Source organism: Arachis hypogaea, chromosome 14 (genome assembly GCF_003086295.3).
Source record: "Arachis hypogaea cultivar Tifrunner chromosome 14, arahy.Tifrunner.gnm2.J5K5, whole genome shotgun sequence".
Lineage (NCBI taxonomy): Eukaryota > Viridiplantae > Streptophyta > Magnoliopsida > Fabales > Fabaceae > Arachis > Arachis hypogaea.
This window is the reverse complement of record NC_092049.1, coordinates 87,188,628-87,215,829: the sequence shown is the minus strand read 5'-3', so window position 1 is coordinate 87,215,829 and position 27,202 is coordinate 87,188,628. Positions and strand designations below refer to the sequence as shown.

The following is a 27,202-nucleotide window of genomic DNA, read 5'->3' as shown; positions in this document are numbered from 1 at the left end:
ATTTTTTATTAAAGTATTATTTTAATCTCTAACGTTTGAAACAAGTCCTAATTTAGTAACTAACATTTTAAACATCTTATTTTATTCTTAAAAAGTTTCAAATTTTTTATTTCAATCTCAAAAATTTTTAAACATGTTCAAAAAATTGTCACATAATTAAATTTGATACAAACAATTAGCATATTAAAGAGCCAATAACGTTTGATTTTGGTACATAAGTAAAAGTTTTTTCTTTGATTTTGGAGCATTGATTATTGATTAATAGGATTTGAAATTTTTTTACAAGAAGGAAATCGACAAGAAATATTACAAGAATGTTTTGGTTATGTTTTTCTAATACATAGAAGAAGATATGACTTAACAATAACATTGTTAACATCCATGTTAGTCATTCTATTAATTATTATTCGTGTGAAATTTAACAATAGGACAACATTAAACCCATTTAAAACTTTTTGGAACAAAAATACAACATTTAAAATATTAAGGACCATATTAAAATTTGACTCAAACAATGAGGACCAAAATACTACTTTATCCTTAATTTTAAATACTCTTCTTTCTCTAAACATGTTTAAAAAGTTTAATGTCTATCAAAAGACATTAAAGAGATTATTTTTTATGTATTTTTATATACATTTAACACTTTTTACATTATCATTCAAACCCGTATCTATATTTATTAAATTAAAAAAGATAGTTAGTTAGCTAAAATATATTAAATTTGAAGACAAACATAATAATTCAATATATATTGTAAAGTGTTTAATTTTAATACACTAATAGTGTAAATTATTTTACACAATTGTCTATTCATATTCATTTCTTTGAATATTCATACCGTTAATGTAAAAGATACTTATTTTTGTTAATATGACTTTACGTAATTGAATATATGTATAAAATTATTTTATACTAATAGTATTGTATCAAAATTATATTCAAATTGTAAACCACATTTGTACCTACATTATATCAAAATTATATTCTATTATATATTATGTTATATATATATTTTTTTTGAGAGATATATTATGTTATATATATGAAACCATATGCATCCTCGACTTCATTTTGCATTAGAAAATTATTTTAGCACGTGTTAAACAACATTTTCATGTAAATTAAGTAAAACGTTTTGAATCTCATCAATTCACGCAATTTATTTCGTTAAAACCATGCAAAAGAGTTAACCTAGCGCCACTGAATTGTTTTTGGCTTAAAAAAATTAGAAAAAAATGAGAAAAGAAAAAAATTATTAGCTAATTCTCAGTTGTATTACTTTGTCAAAGGCTTTGAAAATTTGGAGAACTACTGTTGGGGACAAGCAAAGGAAGTGTGGCTCAAAGCTTTGAAACCCATTCAATCATGTTTTTTGTGTGTGATAAGAAATGTGAACGAGATAAGATGGAACCCAAATGAGTGGAGAGTGTGCCACGTGGAAGAAGGAGAACTCCCATGGCTTGAGGAGTGAGTGGATCACCCCAAACCGAGGTAACTGTTTCCAATCTCACAAGTGGGTTTTGCTCTTACAACCTGCTATAGCCAGTCACACTCGCTGGTTGCAACCGATTACACCATTCCTAGGATTATTGAGTGGTCAAACTTTTAGAAATAGTTAGTTGGGGTTGTAAGGGGTTTAAGAACACAAGCCTTTAAGGTGGTTTTCAGGGGGTTTTTGTTGATCAGACATAACCCAACTTTCTAGGTGAGAAAACATTCTAGAATATTTTTTCTTCTTTGTTCTCTTTCCCGTGAACATTTCTTTCTGCACATTAAAAGAGAAAAAAATGGTTAGTGGATGATGTTCTTTTTTGTGCAAAATTATTCAACATGGTTATGACTCTTTTCAATTGATCAATTGTTGGCTGTGTTAGTGTGGGAATTCGTATTGCTTAATGCTTCTTTCTTCCTTCTCCATTTTATTTTTCTGTGTTCATTTCATTTGTGTAAATTATATATCCTAAATATTCTCTTTTGGGATAAAAGAAAACTTGATCTGTCTTTTTCTCTCTCATACGTTCATGTATATATTTAAATTTTTGTCAGGAGTTATCTCCTTAAAAAGTGTCACACAAGGTTCTAAAAGATCCATATAGAAAACATATTTTAAGAAGAAAAAAAATGAACATGATGTTGTACATAATATATGATTTTTAAAACCTTGGTTTCTTGTCCAGGGTTCTATTTGATTATTGTTGGTGTTATCCTTAATTATGTTTCATGTAAATTTGTATATATAATAACAAACATCATTATGTTACAAATTGTAACTTTTGAATGCTTATGTTTGAAGCATGTATTTATTTATTTTTGTCCCTTTTTTATTGTTTTGTTTCTTCATATTTGATCCCTTTTTTCCCTTCCTCTAAAATGTTAAAGGGTTTGTGCTTGAGTTTCAAACCTGATCAAAGTGTGGGGTGAAGTGATGGTGATCTTATACTGTAGGTTTCAGTACTTTTTTATTTTTATTTTTTTATATTTTTTGTGATTACTCTATAATGGTGGCACCTAATCTCAAATGATAGATTTATGATTGCAGCAGCAACTGATAATGTCATTATCATGCAATCCATTACTAAAGAGTTGTTGTCATGGTTTTTATGCCAAGTTATATTATTCATTCAATTTTGGTTTAAAATTGGCATTATTTTTCTTTAAGATTATTCTTTTGTTCTTATTCAATCACTCATTTTAACTCTATGATGCAAAAGTATTTTTATTCTTAAATTCAAAATTGTCATTTTTCTTGCTCCCTTTTCGAAATGCAATTCTTAGTCTTTGGTATTGAAATTGGTTTTCTTTCACTAAATTGAATTAAGGGCTATTTTTTTATTGTGCTGATACAGGTGCCGATCTTTGGTGTTTCACAAACCGAATAAAGCTAGTTTAATTGTTTTATCTGATAACTTTGTCTTATAGGAGTGCTTTTCTGAGATATGGTGTTGCATAAGAGGTTGAACTACAGCTTTGATGGCTATCATGTGCCTGTCATTCCTAGAGCTTCAAGATCTGTTAGGGTAATAAATTATTTTTTTGCCCCCAACTACTTTTTTATTTGTATTCTGTGTAGAAGTTTTAACATCATTATCATTGTTCTAATAAATGGTTTAGGGGAGAGGTTCCATCCGGAAGAAGCGCGACAACAGTCACATACATGCTTTTGAAATTTTAGCTAGTGTAGCTGGCAATTTCTTGCATGCAAACGAGAGTTCCAACCCTGAAAACACTTCTTTTGCAAAAGAAGCTGATCTTTTTCATGGTAATAATGTAAAGGAGAAAGAGAATGATGAAACAGGGTTGTTTAAGGGGGACCTTTTCACACACGGGACGTGTAGCAAAATTACCACTACTTGTGTCCCTAGTTTGCAAGGAGAACATGACAACCAAAGGTACATGTCTAAATAGTTTTTTGTTTGCTTATGAACAATTTTGTTCCATGATCTTGATGGCACTGGAAAGTGGTAATCATCAAATAAACTATCATTTCTTTCTATGAAAGTTTAGAATGTTGACAAATCTACTCATGACTAAACAAAACTAACTTCATTCTCATGAAAAATGAAAAATTGTTATTTCTATTTATAAAAGTTCAGAATATTGACTAGTCTACTCATGAATAAAGTTAATGTTTAGATACTTTTGTCATATAGACACCATCTTTCGTGGATATAAAACTAGTTTTGTTCATTCATAGTTAAATTTGTTAGCGTATTAAAATTTCATGGTTATAAATGCTAGTATTGTGTTCTGCAAAAATGTGGTCCGAATAATGCATGGTTTATTTTTTCATGGCAGCCATATTGAAGGCCAAGGACAAAATGTCCTTGAGAGGGAAGATGGAGGCATGAAAAGAAGAAATTCTAATGAGAAAATCATCCATATCAAAGGCAGTTATGTCGGAGTTAATGAACCAGGTCATAAGGTATTTAAAGATTGCACTTTGGAAAATAATGTGGAAAAGCCTTTGCCAGAGTGTCGCAATCATCTTGATTCTTCGCACGGCGGTTCCATTGCTAGGAAATTAGTTAATACAGATAATGACGAAAACTTTGCTCGGTGCACTCAATCAAACTTGAGGAATAAGATATCGAGTCCACCATTAGACACACCAAAACTGAAGGATGCAAGTCCTATTGCAAGTGGTATGATACTTGTTGTTGACGTATAAGAGTTCATAATTATGATACAAGCTATATGTGGCTCTTAATTGTTGTGTTGTCTTTTAGATGAGAACAATAGTAGAGACAACTCTGAACTTGAAAATTTACAACGCATGTATCCATTTAAGAAGAGGAAGTTCTTTAATCAGACCTCATCATCCACATCCGATAGAGGCTCTCAGTGTCAAGGCGTATTTGATTTTTCAGACAGCAAAGTTAATAGCACAATCCATGGTACAGGTGCAACATTGCATCACTGCCTGCTTTTTATTATTATGATTATTATTATTATTATTATTTGATTTTTTTGGCTAAATAACTGAAACTATTACGTGCAGGGATTGAAGAATCGTCCTCTATAGCTGGTCAACAGGTTCATCCTGGATCCAAGGGTTGTAATGGTAAGAAACTTAAGGAAATGATTGCCAATATTTAATCCTAATTTTGTCTAACATCTTGTTTAAGGTTCTAAAATGGCTTTCATAATAATTTGTAGTGAAGCTTAGCATAAAATCCTTCAAAGTCCCGGAGCTTTTCATTGATATACCAGAAACTGCAACAATTGGATCACTGAAGGTATGTAAAAATTTGAGAGATAGTAGTAATATGATTTATTTACTATATTATGAATGATGTTCTTGAATCTATGCATGAAGGGTATCAATTAAAAAAAACAACAATATTATGTACTTATTATATCATAATATATATATATATATGGTTTTTGAGTAATACTAGACCACTTTAATATGTCTTAATCAGTGTCTTCTTTTGTTTGTTCTTGCTTGCTTTGTTACTATTGTTTTCCAGAGGACAGTGATGGAGGCTGTGACAACTATACTAGGAGATGAACTACATATCGGCATCCTTTTGCAGGGAAAAAAGATTCGAGACGACAACAAAACTCTTATTCAGACAGGGATATGCCAAGATGACAAACGTCATAGGTTAGGGTTCATGTTGGAGCCAAGACATACTAGGATTTCTTCACCTTCATACAATGAAGACCCTTGTTATTTAACTTCTAGTCCACAACAAAAGTTATCTAGGTAACTATTCAATCTAGCATTAACATGTTTATAAGCTATGTGCAGTTTACCGCACTGATTTTAAAATTGTGCACACTTAACCCTTGATATTTGCAAAATAATTTAATTTTAATACACTATTAGTGTAAAGAAGTTTTATACATGCATTCAATTATATAACATCACGTGAGCAAAAAAAACCTACATTTTATATTGTTAGCTATCAAAATTAAGCTATTTTAAAATATAGTGCAAATCAACCTCTAAAAAATTAAATGGTAATGCTAGAGAGACAAAAAAAATAGTCAGAACTTATCTTATTTAACATTTATTCATTGCCACAATAATTAATAAATGTTAAATAAGATAAGTTATAGTTACTTTTTGACTAATTTTCTTTGTCTATCAAATATTTCCAAAAACTAAAATACCCTCATCTTGAGGAAGTATATAAGAGAGGAAAAGATGAAAATAAGGGTAATTTGGTTATTTTGGGTTGCTTTGTAATTTTTTATTTTAAATCAAGGGTAAAGTCTATATGGTAAGCATTTGGTTGTCCTATCATATGAGTAGTTACTAAATTGATCATGTTGAATAAACAGGCAATCAACATCATTAATGTTCCAACAGGGAACATATAATGTATCTCAAGAACGCTCTCTGATCAAAATTGAAAGTTGTGCTGAAGGTGATCTCAAATTGTCCTCCTCTGTAGCAGATACTTCAGCTAACAATAACATGTCCAAGTGTCGTGCTCTAGTAGCAGTTCCTGCCATTAACATGCAAGCATTAGCTGTGGTCCCATTACGACGCAAATCTGGGAATCCTGACTTCGGACAGCGTCGAATTAGGAGGCCTTTCTCTGTTCTTGAAGTAGAAGCATTGGTTCAAGCAGTTGAAAAACTTGGAACTGGAAGGTTTGTTTGATGGGATACTTTTTGTTTTTTGGCTCCGGTTGATGTGTAGTGCTAAAAGTTGTAACTGTATGGTACTAACTATCAAGCATTACTTGCGGATTGCAGGTGGCGCGATGTCAAACAACGTGCTTTCGATCATGCAAAGCATCGAACTTACGTGGATTTGAAGGTAAGTGGTTTGTTTTATGCACTAAAGATTGTGTCAATTGAAATCTCTTGCAACAAGTTAAAAATGCCAAATTGCAAGATGGTTCTAACCAACGCTACTTCAAGCGATTTTTACCATTTATTCTTTCATTTTGATAAAGAGAAAATATTAATGAGAAATAAAAAATTTAAGAGAGAGAGACGATAAGGGCGTGTTTAGTATCTGCTTTCATAATTTTGTGAAAAAAAAATTATTTATTAGAGCAGTGTCAACTATTTCCAAAAAAAATAGTTTTCTTTTCAAAGATAATTTGCTACAACACAAAGAAAAAATACCTGAGTCACAATGTAGATAAATAGAACAACAGAACACAAATATAAGAAGACAAAACAGTGAGAGTATAAGCAAAGGTTTTCTCTACAAGATATTGGAAGAGATAACTTGCAACATGGAGCATTTATTTGAAATATCTTGGGACAGAAGCATAAAAACACCAAGAAAAATACTTATTTGGAGATGTAAATAAACAAACATGCCAAATGTTTCTATTTTGAGAGAAAGTTTGTGTAATTTTCAGCCTTGTTTTCTATCTCTTGTTTCTTTCTTTTTCAACATTTGTTCTAAATCTCGGCCCAAATGTGGAGAGAAAGATCAAGTGCAAACATATCCAAAATACATTAAAATGCCTACACTCCACTCTTCTTTCCAATCATTATCTCAATATAAGGATCACCCATAGTATAACATTCTATCTCTTGTTTCTGTATTTTGTGTATTGTAAAACTTAGGAAACATAGCTTAAAATGAGATATCAAAGTAATTGCATTCTGTTAATTCTTCCATGACCATATAAATGCTACAGGATAAATGGAAGACATTGGTGCACACAGCGAGAATCTCCCCTCAGCAAAGAAGAGGAGAACCTGTACCTCAAGAGCTTTTAGATAGGGTCTTAGCCGCACACGCGTATTGGTCTCAACAACAGTGCAAGCACCAACTTAAACCTTTGTAAGAGACTCCTCAAAAATATTAAAGCATGCAGAAGAGCAAGTAAATTTGCTGCAAAATCTAGGTTTAAAGTAGTGTAGTTATTCCCAAAAGAAAACAAAAAGAAAAAAAGTTGATAATATGTTCATCTTACATAAAATGATAACATAATTGATCCATAATTTGGCTTCTCTTAAGCCTGGAATTAGTTTGATCACCTTTGTAAATTAGTTATTTGACCTAAAGGGAAAACATGTCATAATAATTCTTTCCATCCCTTGTGGGTCAATTGTTCGCTATGCGATTAAAAGCATACTAGAATAATGAAATATGTATAGAAGTTGAACATTTTTCTGAATTCTTTACAAGTAATTTGTTTATAATACAAGTTACAAACATTTATCATGATACTTTAGCATAAATGATGATTTAGTTTTCTGATGAGCGAAAAATGAAGCTCACAGATACTGGCAAATGTACTAGATCGTTCAAATAATACCACGGTAAGTCAATATTATTCCCACAAGAATTACGGGATTAAGCACGCAAATATCGAGTTAAATAACTAATTAATCAACAAAACCTGGAATTGGTGAATGTTGAATCTTGCTGAAAATTTAAAAGGCTTGAATGTTGAATTGCTTGAGGGCAGTGAACGTGTAATTGATTGAAAGAGAATAAAGTAAGCTACTATTTATACTCACAAAAGTTGAAAACGTTGACATACCTACCCATAGAAGAAGAAAATTATCATTTGTACCCATGAAACATAAACTTTTTCTAACAAAACTATCCAAATCCAAAAAAAAAAATTGAAATTTCCAAATTACCCTACCACCACCACTTACTCCACACCACCACTTTTCCAATCCCAAACCCACCACTGAAACTCTTCCTCACCACCACCCTAAACCCTAACTACCACCATTACTCAAAATGCCTCTCGTGCCTCCGACGGACATTCTGGAAACAACGATTATTTCAACCAAACACAGAACAAATATAAACTTCAACCATGTCTTGTTGTAACTACAAGAAAAGATAGAGACGCACTTGGATTTAGGGTAGAATCCTTCCATTGAAGGTGTAGCAGATGTGAGTCATAGGATACAGATCCCAATCCGTTTTCACATTTGGGAATAGATCCCAATCCGTTGGTTCTCCTCGGAGCATTTTATGGCCGCCATGAGGGAGTTTGACACCGGAGGTCCGTCGTCATCGGCAGTGAAGGAGGTCGATGAGGGTTTGGACGAGGGGAAGCGGTCGACGGACACGCCGACAGAGAGTTCTAGGGCGCACAGCTGGAGGCACGGGGAGACGATTACAGCTGCGGCTACGACAGTGACGGTAGTGTGCGATTGGGTGATTGCGTCGCGGAGGGATGAGGAAGAGAGAGCTAAGAGAGCGGAGACTGCGTGGAGGGAGGTCGTCTGGAAAGCTTCTGAATTTTTTATGGCGACAGTGATGGTTGTAGCTGGGGATGAGAGTGGTGGTGAAGAATTTGGGTGGTGGTGGGATTTGAGATTAGAAAGTGGTTGTAAAGATAAGGGTAATTTAGGAATTTTAGGTAATTTTTTAGTGTTTGGATAATTTTGTTGTGTGGAACCCATATTTCATGGGTACAAATAGTAATTTCCTTCTTTTATGGGTAGATATGTCAGCGTTTTTAACTTTCGTGGGTAGAAATGGTAATTTACTCAAGAGAATATATGATGGAGAAGTCAAGGATTTTTGAAACGTTTAAGTCCTTAGAAAAATCAAACTTTGTTTTCCTATTCTAAAGCAAGCAAAGATCTTTTCACGACAAATCTCAACTAACTGATTTCTAATGTCTTGCCTCCTCGGTTTCTCTTCAATTAATCAATAGCCAATGTCTTAGTCAATCGATTAATTAAAAAGGTTAAGTGCAAAATCTAATTCAGTTTCTCATAAGATTCAACAGTAGTCCTTAGGTTGGATTATATGTCACGTATCCAAGGAGTCCTGTCCGATTGAATCTTATGAGAAAATACAATTTTCAAGTTCAGATTGGGGGTTTCTCTGCTAATTATTTGACAATTTGTCCTATTTATACTTCCAAGTTTTGTGTAGAGGCCTCTTAATTCTTGAAGTTAGCTCTTGTCACCATTATGAACTCCTCGGTTTGTTGCATAAATTCTTTGAAAACACTATCCAAGGTGGTTTCTATAGGAGGTTTCTGAAAATTTTATGATTGTGATAAAGATGTTCCTTGTGGATATGGAACGTTGAAGTTCCTCTGTCCTTGATTTCCCCATCCAAAACTTGGATGGTTGCTCCAGCCTGGGTTATATGTCTTTGAGAATGGTTGATGAGAGGATTTTATGTCGGTCTAGAATTTCTCAAAATAATTGAATCTCTTCGTTGAAAGCATAGTCTAGACCAACAATGGATTCTCCATGAAAGTTTAGTTTAGTTGTCACAAGTTTAACCCAATAAAAATAACCGAGAGTATTACTCCTGTGTCATTCTCTCTAGGAATTACAATCGAGTGCTCAATTATTGGTTATGAGATTCACGAGGGTGGGTTGATAAAAGGGCAAGAATTTAAATGACAAGAAAATAAAGCAAATAATTAAAGAGAACAAATGCTAAAGAGGCATTCATGGCAAGGATTGAGAAACAAGATTTTCTATCCTAGTAAATAATCATAACACAACAATTACTAAGAGTTAAGCCTATTACGTTATCTCCACATCGGAAGAAGAACAATTAGGCCTAGTTAATCCCAATCCATAAGTAATGTCAATGGAAACAAGATTAACTAACAACTCTAGATCACAAACATAAATTGTGTATTAATGACTCAAGATTGTCTAATTTCTCTTTCCAAGCCAAAAATGCTCAAAATCTACTCGAAAACTAAGACAAGTATTTTATCAAACACTTGGTGTGCATGAAAAGAAAAGCATATTAAATTGCAATAATAATAAAATCTAAAGCTACCAAATGCAAGAAAATAGTAACAATAACTCAAACAAGCATCAATAAACATGAAAACATAAAATTGCATTAAATGGAAATCAAAATCAATAATAGTTCATAAACATAAAAATGTCCAAAATGAGAAATTAACAAGAAGAACTAAGAGAATTAAAGGAATGCAACAAGGAAAAGCAAAGGAAACCAAACCAAAACAAGTATTTAAACCTAAATCTAAGAGAGATTAACCTAAATCTACCCTAATTCTAGAGAGAAGAGGGAGCTTCTCTCTTTAGAAAATGACCTATAGCATGTTTCCTAAGCTACACTAGTTGCTCCTCCCTTGTTCCTTCCTGAATTTGGCCTCAAATACTTCAGAAATGAGTTGGATCTGGGCTTGGATGAGCTCAAAAATCGCCAGCCACGTTTTCTTTAAGTTGATCACGTGACAAGTGTCACGCGTACGCGGGATGTCACGCGTACCGACAACACTACCCGAACCCGCGTGTACCCTCCCAGCCCCTATCCGTTCGGGGCGGGACGGGGCGGGTTCTTAGGTGGGGCGGGACGGGGCGGGGTCGGGTTTAAGTTAAACCCACCCCGGTATATATAATATATGTAATATATATAAAATAATTAGTAAAATGATTAATAATATTGTATCATATTTAAATTTTTACTTTAATTTATGTTATGTATGTAAATGAAGGTTATATAATTTTTAAAATTTAATTTTATTTGTTGGATTTAATAATTATAGGGGCGAGTAAGGGCGGAGCAGGTACCCACAGAGGCGGGTTAGGGTTTAACATTTTACAACCCGTGGGTAGGGGCGGGGCGGGTTCGATGCGGGTTTTTGTAAGGCGGGGTGGGGTCGAGTAGAGCAAAAACCTACCCCGTTGCCACCTCTACGCGTATGCGTGGCTATGAATTCTACCAAATCCTCATTTCTTCATGAATTCTCCACTTTGCATGCTTTTTCTTCACTTCTTCAACCCAATCTCTGCCTTGTAAGCCTGAAATCACTTAACAACACATCAAGGCATCGAATGAAATTAAAAGAAATTAAATTTAGCAATTTAAAAGCCCAAAAATCATGTTTTTAATCTTAAGTAAAAATTAGGAGAAATTCACAAAACCATGCTATTTTATTGAATAAATGTGGGATACGTTGATAAAATTCACCAAATTCAACACAAGATAAACCCTAAAATTGGGGTTTATCAATGGTTATTTTGTGGATTTCTTGAAAAGTTACCCATATATTTTACTTGTTCGGAGGGGTACTAGTCATCTTTGAATAGCTCACACACTACAAAAAAACTTGTTTAAAACGGCATTTATATTATTGCGGTTTTAAAAAACTGCCATAATATTTGAGTATTATGGCATTTTATGGTGCTGCCATAATTTATTTGCATAAAAAGGCGGTTTTTGGTGATTTCGGCAGTTTTAAGCCGCCGTTCACTAGATCCATGATTTAAAAAAATAAAAGACCCAAAACACATCTCCAACGACGAAAACCCTGAAACTACGCACTGAAACTCACGCTGCCACCACTGAAACCTAAAAATGATGCTACCACTTTGCTCTGTTCCAGCAACGATCTGCTCCGGCAATGGTCTTCTCAGCGTCATTCACCCCGATCGACTGGAAACTTCTCCATCGAGATTGTGTGTTATGAACTGAGACGCTCTCCTTGTTGTCTCCTCTAGTGACGATCTCTCCAGCGACGATCTCCTCTGGCAATGTTCTCCTCTGGTGGCGCGTTCTCCTCCGGCGACGCGTTCTCCTCCGGCTATAATATACTCGATTGAGCTACCGTGCCGCGAACTGAAACGATGTCACTGTGTGAGAGCAAGGTTGAAACAAAGATCTCCTCCAATGATATTCTCCTCCTGTGACGATCTCCTTCGGCGGTGTTCTCCTCCGACTACAGCCTCCTTCATCGAGCTACTATGCTTCAAGTTTTTCCTTCCGTCGAGATTCTTAGGTTTTACCAGGTAGGATTTTTAGGTAGGATTTTGGCCAGGGGGTTATTAACTTAGAAATTGGACTTATAATTAGCCTTGATGTTTATCATTTAGTTATATTAACTTATAATTTTGGACTGATTTGATAACAAATCCAAACTATCTTCACTATATTGATATATGCTCTGTTTCCTATCACTAGTGATTCTGTTTTTCTTGTTTGTGACAATGTGTAATACCTTGAATGTTGTTCAATAAAATTGGTGGTATTATGATTTGATCTCTAGTTACTGGTAGCTCATGTTGATGAATCCTCCTTTCTTTTGTTATATTTTCAATTCGAAGATTAGGATAATAGATTGTGCAAATTGTGTTTCTGTTTTCTTTGGCTGCATGATGATTAATAGTAGCATTTAAATTAGTATTTACAGTTTGCTTGTGAGCTTTACATGATGCAATGACATTGTGTTTAAATCCTGGTTGATGTTCATTTTTTTTAGGAGCATTAATTTGATGGATTGTATTGTCATCACTTTTCAAATACTGAAATTTAGCTTTTTAATCTGAGCAGATCAAAGAAGAATGTGATTATCTAATCAGTATGGCAAAGCCACACATGCAAAAATTGAGAGTTGTTGATAGTGAAACTGGAACAAGTAAAGATAGCAAGTTAGAGTTTTCTCCCCCTATCTTTCCCTGTTCACTGTCCTTTGATATTGAAAGTTGTCTCTTGAGACTACCCTTGCTTCTCTTCCGTGATGATAGACCTTACCTTTTTATATTTCTTTTACATTTAGAGTCCGTACAAGCTCCTTTTCATATTTTTTATTTTACTCTAACCTTTTCATAATGCACTCTATGTGTTTGTTATTTTGCTTCTTAGAAATTGGAATCATTTAAATATATTTTGTTGTCCAATTGTTGCAGCTGAATCTTTAGCTCTGACCCTGCAAGCATCTTGCAATTTAAAAGATTCAAAAGAACTTTTTAAAAGGTTATTCCAATTTAAAATTATTATCAAAGCCTCTATTTTAGCTTCTCTTTGGAAACAAAATTACCAAATGCCTAAGCATATAAAATCAATTACTGATTTGATAAGGTAATATATAGAGAGGCATCATTTATCTTGATGCATATAAAATCACTCTATCTCCTTTGCTTGATGCATATATCTCTTTTTTTTCTTATAGCAGCGTGAAGAAGGAAAAAGAAGAAAGGTTCACACTGATGCTGATGGCAGTGAAACAAGGTGGCACAAAATTATCGCATATATATATGCACTTCTATTGGAATACAACGACTATGTTCCTCCAAATAAAGAGGTCTAATCACTTTATTCTGAAGTTCCCTTTAAGATTGACTAATCACATTATAAGGATAATATACACCTTATAAAAATCTTTAAGATTCTATATAACATTCAATTATTATAGTATATTTTCTAACTCAAGTACTGATTGGGTTGTTTAAATGTGTGTGTGTCTCTCTCCTTCCTAATATAGCATCCGGCTGGTGAGTATACGAGGAAATTGTCGAATTAAAGAATGTTATGTGTACATATTAAATCTACAATAATATTATATTCATTCGTATTTTTATTTGTATATACTAAATAAAAATTGAATCTTATTGATAAAATAATATATTTTTTCAAATTATGGTATGAAAAGAGCTAGATTTTAGAAGGTAGTTGAATTGATTTGGATAAAAAATGATGATGAAGTCCATTAATTATACTATGAAATGCTCATAGTCTGAATTGGGCCTCCAAAATTTGAGCCACATAAAAAGAGTGTTCTTACCATCCCAAAAAAAATTATTTTTTAAAAATTATTGGAAAAATAGAAAGAGAAATTAGTTAATTAGATTTGACTATTTGAGGCATGATAGACGATGATGTTTTATTGTTTTATTTGAATGCAGTTGCTTGAGATGCTATGCGAAGAATACGGTGGTCATGTTGATCTTGCAAAAGCTTATTACAAAGCACTTACAGATTCTATGAAGAAGCATTTCAAAGGCAATGGAGTCATTTCAGAGCGATTCTTTGTCAAAGCAATTGAAAGAAGCTGGAATTCCACATGAGGTAAAGTCTTTTTCATTTTAATGGGGATGTTGGAAGATGTGAGCGCACATTATTAATCTTACCTGTGTTGAATGTCTTTAATGGAGAAGGGTAGTGTATTCTTTGCCCAAGACCGGATGCCGCTATTAATAGTTGTTCTTCTATTTGAAAGAGTAGAGTTAGACATAATGATAGAAACTGTTCTTTCTAATCCGATAGTTTTTTGGATATAATATAATGAACCCTGTCCTTGTATTGTTTAAGGTTCTTAATGCAAAACCAGAAAATGTTGAGAGGGAAGCAGAGATTGTAGCTCAGAGTGGTCGGCTTGGGGCCGTGACAATTGCTACCAACATGGCTGGTCGTGGGACAGATATAATTCTTGGCGGTAATGCTGATTTTATGGCAAGATTATTAAAGCTTCGTGAGATACTGATGCCTAGGTATTTTCTATTTCTAAATGAAAGAAGAATTAGTTTAGTGGAATGGCTTAGGGTCTTTAGGTGGAAGGTTGTATGTTGATTACTTGTCCTATGCAATTTTATGCCAGTTAATAAAAAGTTCGTAGAATGATCTAGAAGAGCAACATATGTGCAAAATACCTTTTTTATCAATGCTTCATGCAAAACTATTTCATTTGATGTATGTTCTAGGATGATTTAAACTTTCTCAAGGTACAATGTCAATGACAAAGACAATTAAAATTATATAAAATGGTTAACGTATCATGCATTAGAACTGAAAGTTCCTCTTCAAACAGCTGGAGGTCCTTGCAAGCATGCATTTCATTCTTTTTGGTAATATATGATTGCAGAGTTGTCAAGCCAGATGATGGAGTCTATGTATCAATAAAGAAACCTCTTCCCAAAAAGACTTGGAAGGTTAGCTTATTAAATCTATCTATGACCGAAACAGCCAGCTCAGCTTAGGTTTATAACCTACTGCAGTGTGCCACTCTTTGTCTCTCCATGTGCAGTGAATTCAAATGAGGGGAACCTAAAGAAAAGTTGTTACTAACAAATCAAACAAAGCAATTGCTGATGAAGTTTGAATGATGAAGGAAAAATATATATGGTGGGGAAAGAGATCCAATTTTTTGTCAGCTCTATTCCCAAATTTGTAAAAGGATCAGTTAATTTATTTTCAAATTAGAAAGTTTTTATTCAAAATATTTTAGTTGAGGATTTATATGAATATATAAATAAAATGTTAAAGTTCCACATGCATATTCACCAATTACAGTCAAATATATTGGATGAAAATTGTAACTTTTAAAGTTGAGTATTTAATACTTACTTTCATTAGTTGAGAGGGTGAAGGTTCAAAAACACTCGAAGTTAAAAGGGTTTGTTTGAATTTTATTTTTCTTATATTTTATTCAGCAATAACTGGTCTGAAACCCATGAACATATCAATATCCAGGTGAATGAAAAGTTGTTCCCATGCCAACTATCAACTAAAAATACTGAGTTAGCTGAGAAGGCGGTGCAGTTAGCAGTTAAAACATGGGGCCAGAGATCATTAACTGAGCTTGAAGCAGAGGAGTGCCTATCCTATTCATGTGAGAAGGTGACACGATGATGATGATCATGCTTTTATCGAATTAATACTATAATTGAGAATGCGTTATTAATGAATTTTTTCCCAAAAGAATATCTTAAGTGATGTTTTCTTCTTTCTTGATATCACTTAAGCAAAGTTTTAATCTTGTGTCATTAAATCATGTATGTTTATGTAGGGACCTGCTCAAGATGAAGTCATTGCTGAGCTGAGAAATGCATTTCTAGAAATTGTTAAGGAATATAAAGTCTTTACTGAGGAAAAGAGGAAGAAGGTTAATTTTTTACACTTGACTAAACCTCTATACTAAATTTATTGCCCTTAGCAAATTTTTAATAATAATTGTGACTTTAGGTTGTGGCAGCTGGTGGACTGCATATAGTTGGCACAGAGCGCCATGAGTCCCGGAGAATTGATAATCAGGTTTGCATTCTTTTCTTTTCTTAGGAATAGCTTCTGGCATTACACAGCCAAATGCCTTTTATAATTCTCAGCTATCATAGCCCCTATTCACAACTCCTTTCATGGATATATTGTTGAATAAGTAGTTAAACTTGAAACTTCAATTTCCATTTTTTATTTTTGAATAATATTTGGTTAAGACTGAGATGGATATATTGTTGAATAATATTTGGTGGAGACCGAATTCAGATAATCTATTTGATGTGCAGCTGCTGTGCAGGGTCATTGATCACTAGAAATATTATTAGTAACAGTGTGAATGTGTAGGGTCTCATGCGAGCTTTCAGAGTTGAGGACCTACCTATTGAGTCAAAGATGTTGACTAAAGCATTAGATAAAGCCCAAAGGAAAGTGGAGAACTACTTCTTTGACATTCGGAAACAGTTGTTTGAGTATGATGAAGTGCTAAACAGCAAAAGAGATCATGTTTATACAGAGAGAAGACGAGCACTTGAATCTGAGTATCTTCAGTCTCATCTTATTGAATATGCTGAATTGACAATGAGTGATATTATAGAGGTAAGTTTTAATTAATAACAATTTCATTTATATTGTGACCTCTTGCCTTCTTGGGCAATATGATGATGAATTGAATTTTGAATTAGGCAAATATTGGTTAGACTTGGTAGATAATCAACTCACAGGGCCTATTTCAGTTTCAACCTCCACCACCCCTGGATTAGACCAACTTCTAAAGGCTAAGCACTTGTTAGTATTTTGACACATTTTTTTATTTATTATTTCTCATGTAATCACTTAATTTGACCCTTTATAAAGGATAAAATCGTTCTGATTTAAGAAGCAGTATTCTCTTCATCTTATAATAACTGTATTGAATTGCATTTGTAATCTAATGCAGCCATTTCAATAAGAACCAGCTTTCAGGTGCCCCCAAACTTTTCAGCTCTGACATGGTGCTCATACATGTGTAAGTTCATCTATTTTATTTTATTTTTCCAAAAATTGGTGTTATAAGCTTGTGATGTCATCTATTTTACCATTTTTAACAAACTTTTCTTTTTCCTTGCAGATTATTTGAAGGAAATGATTTATCTGGTTCTATACCAGAAATATTAAGACTAGTTCAGACACTTGAGGTTCTTTCTACCGATCTAATCTTATTTTTTCTTTATATTATTTGACTAGTTATATATTATTTCTAATGACATCTTTTCATTGTTATAATTTCAATTTATAACATCTGGCTTGATAGAAATTCCCGAACAGGAGAGGTTCCTACAAATTTGTCCTAAAAATCTTTGTAAGAGATGAGTTTGGATAATGAAGTTGGAGTGTTGGAGCAAGAAACAAAGATGTTGGAGCAAGTTCCCGGGATGAAACTCACACAAGAGACTAAGAAACTAAGGCAGGCTTGGTTTAAATACATTATTAGATATTAACATAGTTTAGGGAATTGGATAGTAGATTTGACTGATTAGTGTTTACTGCAATGCTTGTATTTTGGTAAGTTTAGTAAGACAATGTTTTGTATAGGAGTTATTACTTTTGATTTTTAATAATAAAAAATTATATATTATATTAATATTTTGTTTATGACTTATATAATATTTCATTTATGGATTATGATTTTTTGCTATTGTGAAATTTTAATCACAATTATTTATTTAACGCGATAAAAATGATGGTAAAAATTGTTTTTTTAAACGATAAAAAATGTCACTGTCAGGGTAAAATGGCGGTTCAAAAATGTCATTTTAACCAACCAAAATGCTATTGTTGGGGTAAAAATGGTGGTTCAAAAATGCTATTTTAACCAACCAAAATGCCACTCTGTCAGGGTAATAATGGCGGTTCAAACTGCCGTTTTAACCTATCCAAAAATTACCATTTTAACCCTAGAAATAACGGCAGTTTGAACCGCCGTTTTAACCAACCAAAACGCCACTCTGTCAGGGTAATAATGGCGATTCAAACCGCCATTTTAACCTATCTAAAAACTACCATTTTAACCTATCTAAAAACTACCATTTTAACCCTGGAAATAACGGCGGTTTAAACCGCCGTTTTAACCTATTCAAAAACCGCCGTTTTAACTCAGGAAATTGTGGCGGTTTTCAAAAAACCGCCGTAATAACCAGAATGGCGTCCAGAATTACGTCGCTTTACGAAACCGCCATTATTACTAATAATGGCGGTTCAAACCGCCGTAAATACCCAAAAAACCGCCGTTTTTACCAGAATTTTTTGTAGTGACATTCTTCATCTTTATGAGTTCCTTCACACAAATTGCATGTTGTGACTTGTGCTCTTCTGGCTAAGAGTTGCATATACCCCCTTGTTTAGTGAGGGAGCTGATTTGTGTAGGACATAGCCTTGTTTTGTGCTAACAGGGTATCTAATGTATTTAGCTCCATGACTCTTTTCTTTACTGTTCTCTCATTGGCATATATATGGTAGTTGTTAGCCACTATCTCTATCAACTCCAAAGTCTCTTCGGGTGTCTTCCGATGCAAGGATTGTAAGAACCAAAAGCTAATAACTGTTTAAAATAAAATAAAATAATAATTTAATTCTCCAAAATAGGTTCAAAAATTTAGAAGTATTAATTAAAAAATTTAAAGGTGAGATTTGAATTTAGTGAATTTTTTCGAGTGGAAAAATGTAATTTTCTATAGAAAATTGTGTAAAAACGCGTACCAATAAATTAACCGGTAATTTCGGCTTAAGTCTATCCGATACTACGTGAGAGAAAAAAAATTGTATAAATCCTTAGAAAAATATTTAAAATTGAAAACCGGGCGCTAATTCTAAAGGTTTTGGCCCAAATTTAGGCCAAACGAACAAAAAATGCTAAGTGGTTGGATCGGGCCCAAGTTAGGCCCAAGCCCAACATATAAAAGTATAATTTAATGAGCCATTCAGCTCATAACACACCTAAAGAGAGGGAGATGTAGCTGAGATAGAGAAGAGGAAGACCATCATAGTTACTGTTCATCTTCTTCATTTGCTTGTAACTTGAGATATAGTACTCCGATTCACGTGCTGTTTGCGGCCACGTGTAGCTCTCATGGAGCCCTTCATTTCTAACTAAACAAAGTTGGTAAGAACTCAAATTCTGTACTCCTTTCCTCTGCCCTAATAGTTTCAAAAATTTGGGTATAGTTATTGAGTAGATTCTTTGATTTTGGTTGTTTAGGGGTGATCTAGCATTGGATTATTGTTGGGTTTTGCCCTTAATACTATTGGGTAAGGTAAGTTACTTCAAACCCATTGTGGGTTCGTGTATTTGTGAGGTCAGGTTACATGAACATATAAGCATGAAGGAGGAGGATATTCCAAAAACTGCGTTCAGAACATGTTATAGTCACTATGAATACACGGCGATGTCCTTTGGGTTAAGGAATGCACTTGCTGTGTTCATGGATTACAAGAACAGAGTATTTCATCTCTTTTTGGATAAATTTATGGTGATGTTCGTAGATAACATCCTCGTTTATTCAAAGACAATGAAAGAACATGAGGAGCATCTGAGGATTGTGTTGTAAATTTTGAAGGAGCAAAAGTTGTATGCGAAGTTGTCAAAGTGTGAATTCTGGAAGGAGGAAGTAAAGTTCTTAGTTCACGTGGTGAGTAAAGGAGGGATAACGATGGATCCTTCAAAGGTTGAGGCGGTGATGGAGTGGAAAAGACCGACGTCAGTGACTGAGGTTAGGAGCTTCTTGGGATTAGCTGGGTATTACAGAAGATTCATCCATGGATTTTCACAAATTGCGTTGCCAATGACTAAGCTAACTAGGAAAGATACACCATTTGTGTGGACGTCCGAATGTGTAGACAGTTTTCAGACTTTGAAGGAGAAGTTAACTTCAGTGCCAGTCTTGATTTTACTCAAACCACATGAACCATTTCAGGTTTACTGCGACACCTCATTGAAAAGCTTAGGTTGTGTATTAATGCAACACGAGAATGTGGTAGCTTATGCTTCGCATCAGCTAAGACCACATGAGGTGAATTACCCAACTCATAACTTGGAATTGGCGGCAGTTGTGTTTGTGCTAAAGATTTGGAGGTACTACTTGTATGGAGTTAAGAGTCGAGTCTTTTCTTATCACAAGAGTCTCAAGTATATCTTTGATCAGAAAGAGCTCAACATGCGCCAAAAGAGATGGATAAAGCTATTAAAAGACTACGATTTTGATTTGAGTTATCACCTCGGAAAGGCTAATGTTGTAGCAGATGCCTTAAGCACGAAGTCATTGATTGTTGCTTGGATGAGAATTAAAGAGGAGGAGTTGGTAAATAAGTTTATGGAGCTTAAGTCGGCCATTGGGAAAGTTGACGGAAAAGCCTGTTTGGACCAATTGCACATTTCAAGTACATTCAAAACAGAAATTCAAAGGGCCCAGCTAGACGACCAAGAGCTTCAGAAAATGTTTCAGCTAATTGTTAAAGAGAGGTAAGAAGAATTCACTAAGGACGGCGAAGTGTTATGCAGATACAAGGGGAGAATTTGTGTGCTAGATGTTGGGAGTTTGAGGCAAGAACTGTTGTCAGAAGCTCATAAGAGCAGATTCTCTATTCATCTAGGAAGTACAAAGATGTATCACGATTTGAAGAAAATGTTTTGGTGACCTGGAATATAAGGTGATGTAGCTTCACTTGTGTCCAAGTTTTTGACGTGTCAAAAGGTGAAGATAGAGCACCAGAGACCGTCGGGAATGGCACAACCACTTGAGATTCCTCAATAGAAGTGGCAAGGAGTTGCTATAGACTTTGTAACGGGTTTGCCAAGGACTAGGTCAGGATTTGATGTGGTTTGGGCGATCGTGGGTTGCTTAACCAAGTCTGCTCACTTTCTGCCTATCTGACTAAACTATTCACTAAAGGAATTGGCGAGATTGTACATTAAGGAGATAGTGAGGTTGCATGGTGTGCCAACAACGATAGTTTCGGATCGAGATCCCCGATTCACATCAAGGTTTTGGGGAACTTTTCAAAAAGTTTTTGGTATGAGACTATGTCTCAGCATGACATGTCATCCACAAACTGATGGACAGTCGAAAAGAACTATTCAGATATTGGAGGATATGCTAAGGGCGTGTGTGTTGGATCAAGTGGGAATTTGGGACCATTACATGCTATTGGTGGAGGTTGCGTACAACAACAGCTTTCATGTGAGATTGGTATGGATCCGTATGAGGCTTTGTATGGACAGAAGTGTTAGTCTCTACTGTGTTGGTATGAAGCCGGTAAAGCAAGTGTGTTACGTCCGGATTTGCTAGCAGAGACCACTGAGAAGATCAAGCAAATTCGAGCTAGAATCCTAATTGCGCAAAGCCGACAGAAGAGCTATGCAGATTAGAGGAGAAAGCCGTTAGAATTTGAGGAGGGTGAGAACGTATTCTTAAAGGTTACTCCAACAACTGGGATTGGTAGAGTAATTAAGATGAAAAAGTTGAATCCGAGGTACATACGACCTTTTGAAGTATTGAGGCGAGTCGGGCCAGTGGCTTATAAAGTAGCTTTACCACCACACTTATCTAACCTACATGACGTATTTGATGTATCACAACTTTGTAAGTACACATCGGATGCGGCTCATGTAACACCCCAATGCTTTTAAACTGAGTTAAGCTTTATCTGGATTATATTTAGTAGTTGATATTCAAAACCTTGCGAAATTTTTAAAGTAATATGAAATCTTTTTATAAAATAATTTACATGTGTAAAAATATTGAATAACTAGTTTTTATTAGAATAGTTATTAGTTGAAAAATATAAGTGGATCTGGAAATACTAACATGAAAAACGGGCATGCTAAACTATGAAGGCATAACAATGACAAGCTTTACTCATACCAAATAATTGTAACAAGAAACATCATAGTTACAATTCGCAGTCACTTAATAAAATAAAACAACACACAGAAAATCCTAATTCTCTTAATTTGTTTAAATATGACTTAAACAATCGCCTATTCTTCCTTCTTAAGATAAACGCTTAATGTTTCGTATCTACGTTCTTGATAGCTCGCTCCTAATAGTACACTTGTCTTTTCACCTCAACTGAGCAATGTACTGCTTTGTGCCGCATCCTTCCTGAAGATGGTACAGAGAGAGGGGTGAGAAACAAAAGGTTCTCAGTAGTTTATCTATATGGTGTCATCGTATCCATCTCCAGCCACTCCGAGTTTTAAAATAAAAATAGTGATAATGCAATGTTGTTCAATTATTATTTTAAAAAGTCCTTGTTAGTCAGAGTGGTGTGACTTTTAGATGCTTCTCATTTACTTATGTTATGACATGTGTGATGCATACAAAATACCTATAGCGTTAAAACATATAAATGTAAACTCATAAACCTTGGTATGATGTTCTCATAAGCCATAAAGCAAGGAAAAATAACTAGTATTAAATAAGAGAAGAATAGTAACATTGGCATAGATAAGTCAAATAGAATAAATCTGAATAAAATAAAGACCTTAACGAATATCATAAATCAAACAAAAAGGAACTTTGGATAAAAGAAGGATCTTTGAATACAATAATAAACATAATCATAAATCAAAAAGGATTAAAGAAGAACAATCATGATCACACTTTTCATTGCACTTTTCATTACTTTTTCTCGTAGCTTTTATGGAAGGTATTGAGCTCAAACCGGTATAAAAGGTGGGAGTCCCCTTCCCTTACCGAAGGTTCTTATCCCAAACGTTTTGACGATCACCTTCCCTTACCGAAGGATCATATTGATATCTTGTCTTTGGGGGTCACCTTCCCTTACCGAATGATCATTCCCTCAGTTCAAATTACAATCAAGGTTATTTAGACATATACAAGAAGGAAGTCATGGCAACCAAGATATATTATTATAAAATTGATGGGAGTCTCCTTCCCTTACCGAAGGTTCCCAAAAGTTTGTCGATCACCTTCCCTTACCGAAGGATCATCTCGATTATCTTGTCTTTGGGGCTCACCTTCCCTTACCGAAGGATCATTCCCTCAGTTCTTTAATGCACATAAGATTGTTATTATAATGCATAATGCGTATGAAGGAAAGAGACATTATACCATGACATGCAAAGCTAACATTTATGTTCGAAAACATTTAAAACATGACATATAAAGATTAGCACAAAACCCCCTACCTCGAGTAAAGTTCCGATTGGTATTCCGATGCAAATAGATGCGGTTTGTTAGTGAAGAAAGACTTGTTCTATAGCTAGACTTTGTGTATACTAGAATGTTTTGTATAGAAAAAAGGAAATAGAATGAGAAAGGAAGGATCAAATAGCTCTCAGGTATGTGCAGATTATGTTAGGAGGCATTTAGGTGAAATCTTCAATCTGAATCGTCACTTTGTGAGCCTTATAACATTTTCTACGTTTTGAATTTGGAAATAGCTATTAGAGACAAATTTATAGAGAATTGAATTAGATTTAAAACGAATTTCAAATGAAGTCAATCAAATAACCACAGCTTGAGATATTCTCGAAATACTGTCAGTATATTAGGCTGACTGATAAGAGCGCGATTTTCTACTATGAACTTGTAACCGATTTATCTACCTAATTTAATTTGAATTTGATTTTATACTTAACTTAAGGAACAGAGCTAGTATTCTTATCTTTTCATATAACTAAATATCATTCAAATCTAATAAATGTAGAATTAATTATGACTATATTTTAAAAAGTTGTTTATTGTCGGTTAGAGATTTACTACCACTAGTGTGTGTTTTCATATGTTTAAATTTTAAATTCAAATCTTAAATCATTACCATTTTAATTAATTAATTAGTTATTAAAAAATGACTTGATTCAAAAAGTTGGGATGTTACAGCTAATGTGTTAGAGCCTAAGTCGGTTGAGCTGAAGGAAAACTTAACTTTTCAAGTCATGCTAGTGAGGATTGATGACACTAGTGAGAAGAAGTTGTGTGGAAAGGAAGTTCTGTTGGTGAAGAAGTAGCTTGGAAGAGAGCTGGAATGGAAGAGCACACTTGGGAATTAGAGTCAAAGATGCGAAAGGATTATCCCGAGATATTCTCATGTAATTCCTAAATTTTGGGGATAAAATATCTAATTTGGTGGGGAAAATGCAAGAACCGGAAGCTAATAAACGTTTAAAATAAAATAAAATAATAATTTTATTGCCCAAAATAGGTTCAAAAATTTATAGTATTAATTAGAAAATTTAAAGGTGAGATTTGAATTTAGTGAATTTTTCCGAGTGGAAAAATATAATTTTCTACAGAAAATTGCATAAAAATGCGTACCGGTAAATTACCGGCAGTACCGGCTTAAGTCTGCCCGATATTGCGTGAGAGAAAATAAAACTGTAGAAATTATTAGAAAAAATATTTAGAATTGAAAATTGGGTATTAATTCTAAAGGTTTTGACCCAAAGTTAGGACAAACGAACCAAAAACGCTAAGCGGCTGAATCGGGCCCAAGTTGGGCCCAAGCCCAACATATAAAAGCATACTTAATGAGCCTTTCAACTCATAACACACCCAAAGAGACCAAGATGCAGTTGAGATAGATAAGTGGGAAACCACCATAGTTACTATTCATCATCTTTTATTGAACAGGTCGTGAGCCAGGGTAGACGGCGAGCCTGTGACTCATGATGTCGGGGTGAATTCCAAGTATGTTGAAAGCTGTCCAGGAAAAGAGGTCAGAATTTTTTTGCAGGAGCTTAATGAGGTCTTGTTTTAACTATTTTTCTAGGTTAGCCCCTACGTTGGTTGTTTTTGCGATTTCATCCCCAATCTAGACTTCCTTGATATTTCTTTTCGATTGGGGTCTCAATTCTTCCCAAAGTCGAACACCTTCGAGTTTTATGGTGTTGACCATTTTTTCTTTTGTATATCCTTGTAGGTTCACGCTTTCATTGTAGCACATTCTTGTTAATTTTATCGTCTCCTCTTACAGTGGCTATCCCTTCAAAAGTAGAGAACTTCATGCAAAGGTAGGGAGGGGGTGGAGACTATTGCAGCAAGTCGGTTTAGTGTTGTCCGACCAATCAGGGCATTGTAAGTTGATGCTACGTTGACTACTATGTAGTCTATGCTCAAGGTTTTTTCAAGCTTCAAAAAATCGGACCGGTCATCAAACCGCTCTAGCTACTGGTTTATTGGTTTATTGGTTCAACCGGTTTAACCAGTGGTTCAACTGGAAAAACCGTTTCAAAATAAAATAATAAATAAATTATAAATAAAAATCATAAAATATAATTATAGTATAAATCTTAAATATCTTCCAAATTTAAAACACTATATGAAATGTCAACCAAATCCATATGATTTTATCAAAATACAAAGTTAAATAGTAAAAAGAGCAATAGTGCAAACAGCATCAGTACAACTAGAAATAATCATTAAGCGCTCCTAAATTAATTCAAAACAGTAGCATAACAAATAATCACCCCTAAATTAATTTAAAACAGCAGCATAACAAAATTACCCCTAGATTTTGGATTTCAACCTGCAGTGTTCTAAGTTTTTTCTCAACATTTGACAATTCCTCTTGAATCTCTAGAAGTATATTCAGTCTATTCTGTGCTTGATCTTGGTAAGGCTTGCCAAGAACTTTCACATAATTGTCCAAATATTCCATAGCTTCATTGAAATATTTATTCATGGCTTTTTCAAGCTCAGATGCCAACTTTTCTGCTTTTGCTTTCACTTTATCTATCACACTCTGTCTGCGTCTTGGAAAATTTGATATAGCTAGATACCTGACAAATCAATGTCAACCAAATTTGAGCATCAAGTCATCAATATGATCATGCAACTAATCCAAATTATTATATCACTAATTGAATCCTTAGACCAGGTACAGGGGGGCAACTGGGCAAGCATAGGCCTTGGCCACCCCAGCTTTTTGTCAAAATAGTTAGTAGTAGTAGTAAGTTAGTAGTATTAGTATGTGTATTGTGTATATAGAGAGGTTATTATATATTATATAATTTATTTTATATTTAATAAATTTGTATTCTAATATTAAACTGTTAAACATATTTCATGTCCAACTTATTATAAGTAAAAACTTAATCCAAATATTATTTATCTCTTATAATGGGAAGTGACAATACTAAAAAAGGTTCAGCTCAAATTTATCTATATCTAATAACCAAAAAATAAGTGATAATACCAAAAGAGAATTTAGGACAAAAATTACTACTGATTACTTTTCAATTGAGTAAAATTTCCATGTCCTCAAAGGCTTGAAGCCAGGTAGTTGATAAAGATAAAAAGTTTCTAATCAAAAGTGGTACACGAAGCTAGGTTCCCAAATTCCCTTTCATCTCTTTTGTGAATTATCAACTAATCAGAATCATTATATTTACTAATTATTTCATGCAACTCTTGCCGTAATAGTATAATATGTTTCCTTTTACAGAAGATTTAAGTTCAGAGATATCATCAACTCTATCACAGCATGAACAAATTTTGAAATACAATCTTGAGCAATAAGAAAGAAAGTTAACTACAAATAAAAATAGAAATCATAATACCCGCCAGCAAAACAAATGCCAAAAGCAAGAAGATGTTCCAATGTTGTTGGTAGCACAGATGTTAGGAGTGAAGCAGATAAACCAGCCACACCCTCCCGCGACCTCCACCCCTTCTTTTCCCTTCGCAGAGCGACGCGACAGCAGAGGAGAGTGGAGCATATGCGACGCGACGGCAGAGACGAGCTGCGACGACGCTGAAACAGTAGGGACGACGGTTGGACCAGATTCGACGGCGGCGGTGACACAGCTTGAAGAGGAGAGTGATGGAGGCTAGGGTTTGAGCAGACGAAGACCAGCGAGGAAGCGAATGACGGCGAGCTCGAGGAAGACGCACCAATTTCCGAATGAGGGAGAAGCACAGACAGTCGGACGAAAATACGGTGGTGCTTGAGAGCAACGAATGATGACGCTGAGCCCTGTGGCAGTGGGGGACTTGTAATCTAGGGTTGTGTTTTAGGAGAAAGATTGAAGAATGGCTC

The 27,202-nt window shown here is 34.3% G+C and overlaps 2 protein-coding genes and 1 long non-coding RNA gene across 17 annotated transcripts; 2 read left to right on the top strand and 1 right to left on the bottom strand.

Moving 5' to 3' along the window:
- The first annotated feature begins 1,208 nt into the window (after positions 1 to 1,208).
- On the top strand, positions 1,209 to 7,651 carry LOC112743220 (telomere repeat-binding protein 5). 4 transcript variants are annotated; one of them, XM_025792435.3, is made up of 11 exons: positions 1,209 to 1,494; positions 2,923 to 3,020; positions 3,115 to 3,392; positions 3,799 to 4,145; positions 4,230 to 4,397; positions 4,502 to 4,564; positions 4,660 to 4,739; positions 4,974 to 5,212; positions 5,794 to 6,108; positions 6,214 to 6,277; positions 7,119 to 7,651. In XM_025792435.3, exons 2-11 carry the CDS (start codon positions 2,940 to 2,942, stop codon positions 7,266 to 7,268), a joined length of 1,785 nt encoding a protein of 594 aa, XP_025648220.2. In that variant the 5' UTR covers positions 1,209 to 1,494; positions 2,923 to 2,939; the 3' UTR covers positions 7,269 to 7,651. The 4 variants fall into 4 exon arrangements, with proteins under 4 accessions (XP_025648220.2, XP_029147950.1, XP_029147949.1 ...); XM_029292117.2 differs by having other exon boundaries at positions 4,230 to 4,403; XM_029292116.2 differs by lacking the exon at positions 1,209 to 1,494 and adding an exon at positions 1,503 to 1,708 and having other exon boundaries at positions 4,230 to 4,403.
- A 3,989-nt stretch (positions 7,652 to 11,640) lies between these two features.
- Positions 11,641 to 17,786, top strand: LOC112743215 (protein translocase subunit SecA, chloroplastic). Of its 12 annotated transcripts, none has more exons than XM_025792425.3 (15): positions 11,643 to 12,186; positions 12,728 to 12,812; positions 13,084 to 13,150; positions 13,350 to 13,478; positions 14,080 to 14,242; positions 14,486 to 14,664; positions 15,036 to 15,102; positions 15,644 to 15,790; positions 15,960 to 16,055; positions 16,136 to 16,204; positions 16,511 to 16,762; positions 16,849 to 16,951; positions 17,103 to 17,171; positions 17,274 to 17,340; positions 17,457 to 17,786. In XM_025792425.3, exons 5-12 carry the CDS (start codon positions 14,180 to 14,182, stop codon positions 16,861 to 16,863), a joined length of 888 nt encoding a protein of 295 aa, XP_025648210.1. In that variant the 5' UTR covers positions 11,643 to 12,186; positions 12,728 to 12,812; positions 13,084 to 13,150; positions 13,350 to 13,478; positions 14,080 to 14,179; the 3' UTR covers positions 16,864 to 16,951; positions 17,103 to 17,171; positions 17,274 to 17,340; positions 17,457 to 17,786. The 12 variants fall into 12 exon arrangements, with proteins under 12 accessions (XP_025648215.1, XP_025648210.1, XP_025648206.1 ...); XM_025792421.3 differs by having other exon boundaries at positions 13,347 to 13,478; XM_025792420.3 differs by having other exon boundaries at positions 12,728 to 12,825.
- Positions 17,787 to 25,484: 7,698 nt separating this feature from the next.
- LOC112742722 (uncharacterized) lies at positions 25,485 to 27,202 on the bottom strand. Its single transcript, XR_011871822.1, has 2 exons — positions 26,724 to 27,202; positions 25,485 to 25,943 (listed from the first exon to the last, which is right to left on the bottom strand). It is a non-coding gene; the product is annotated as an uncharacterized lncRNA (long non-coding RNA).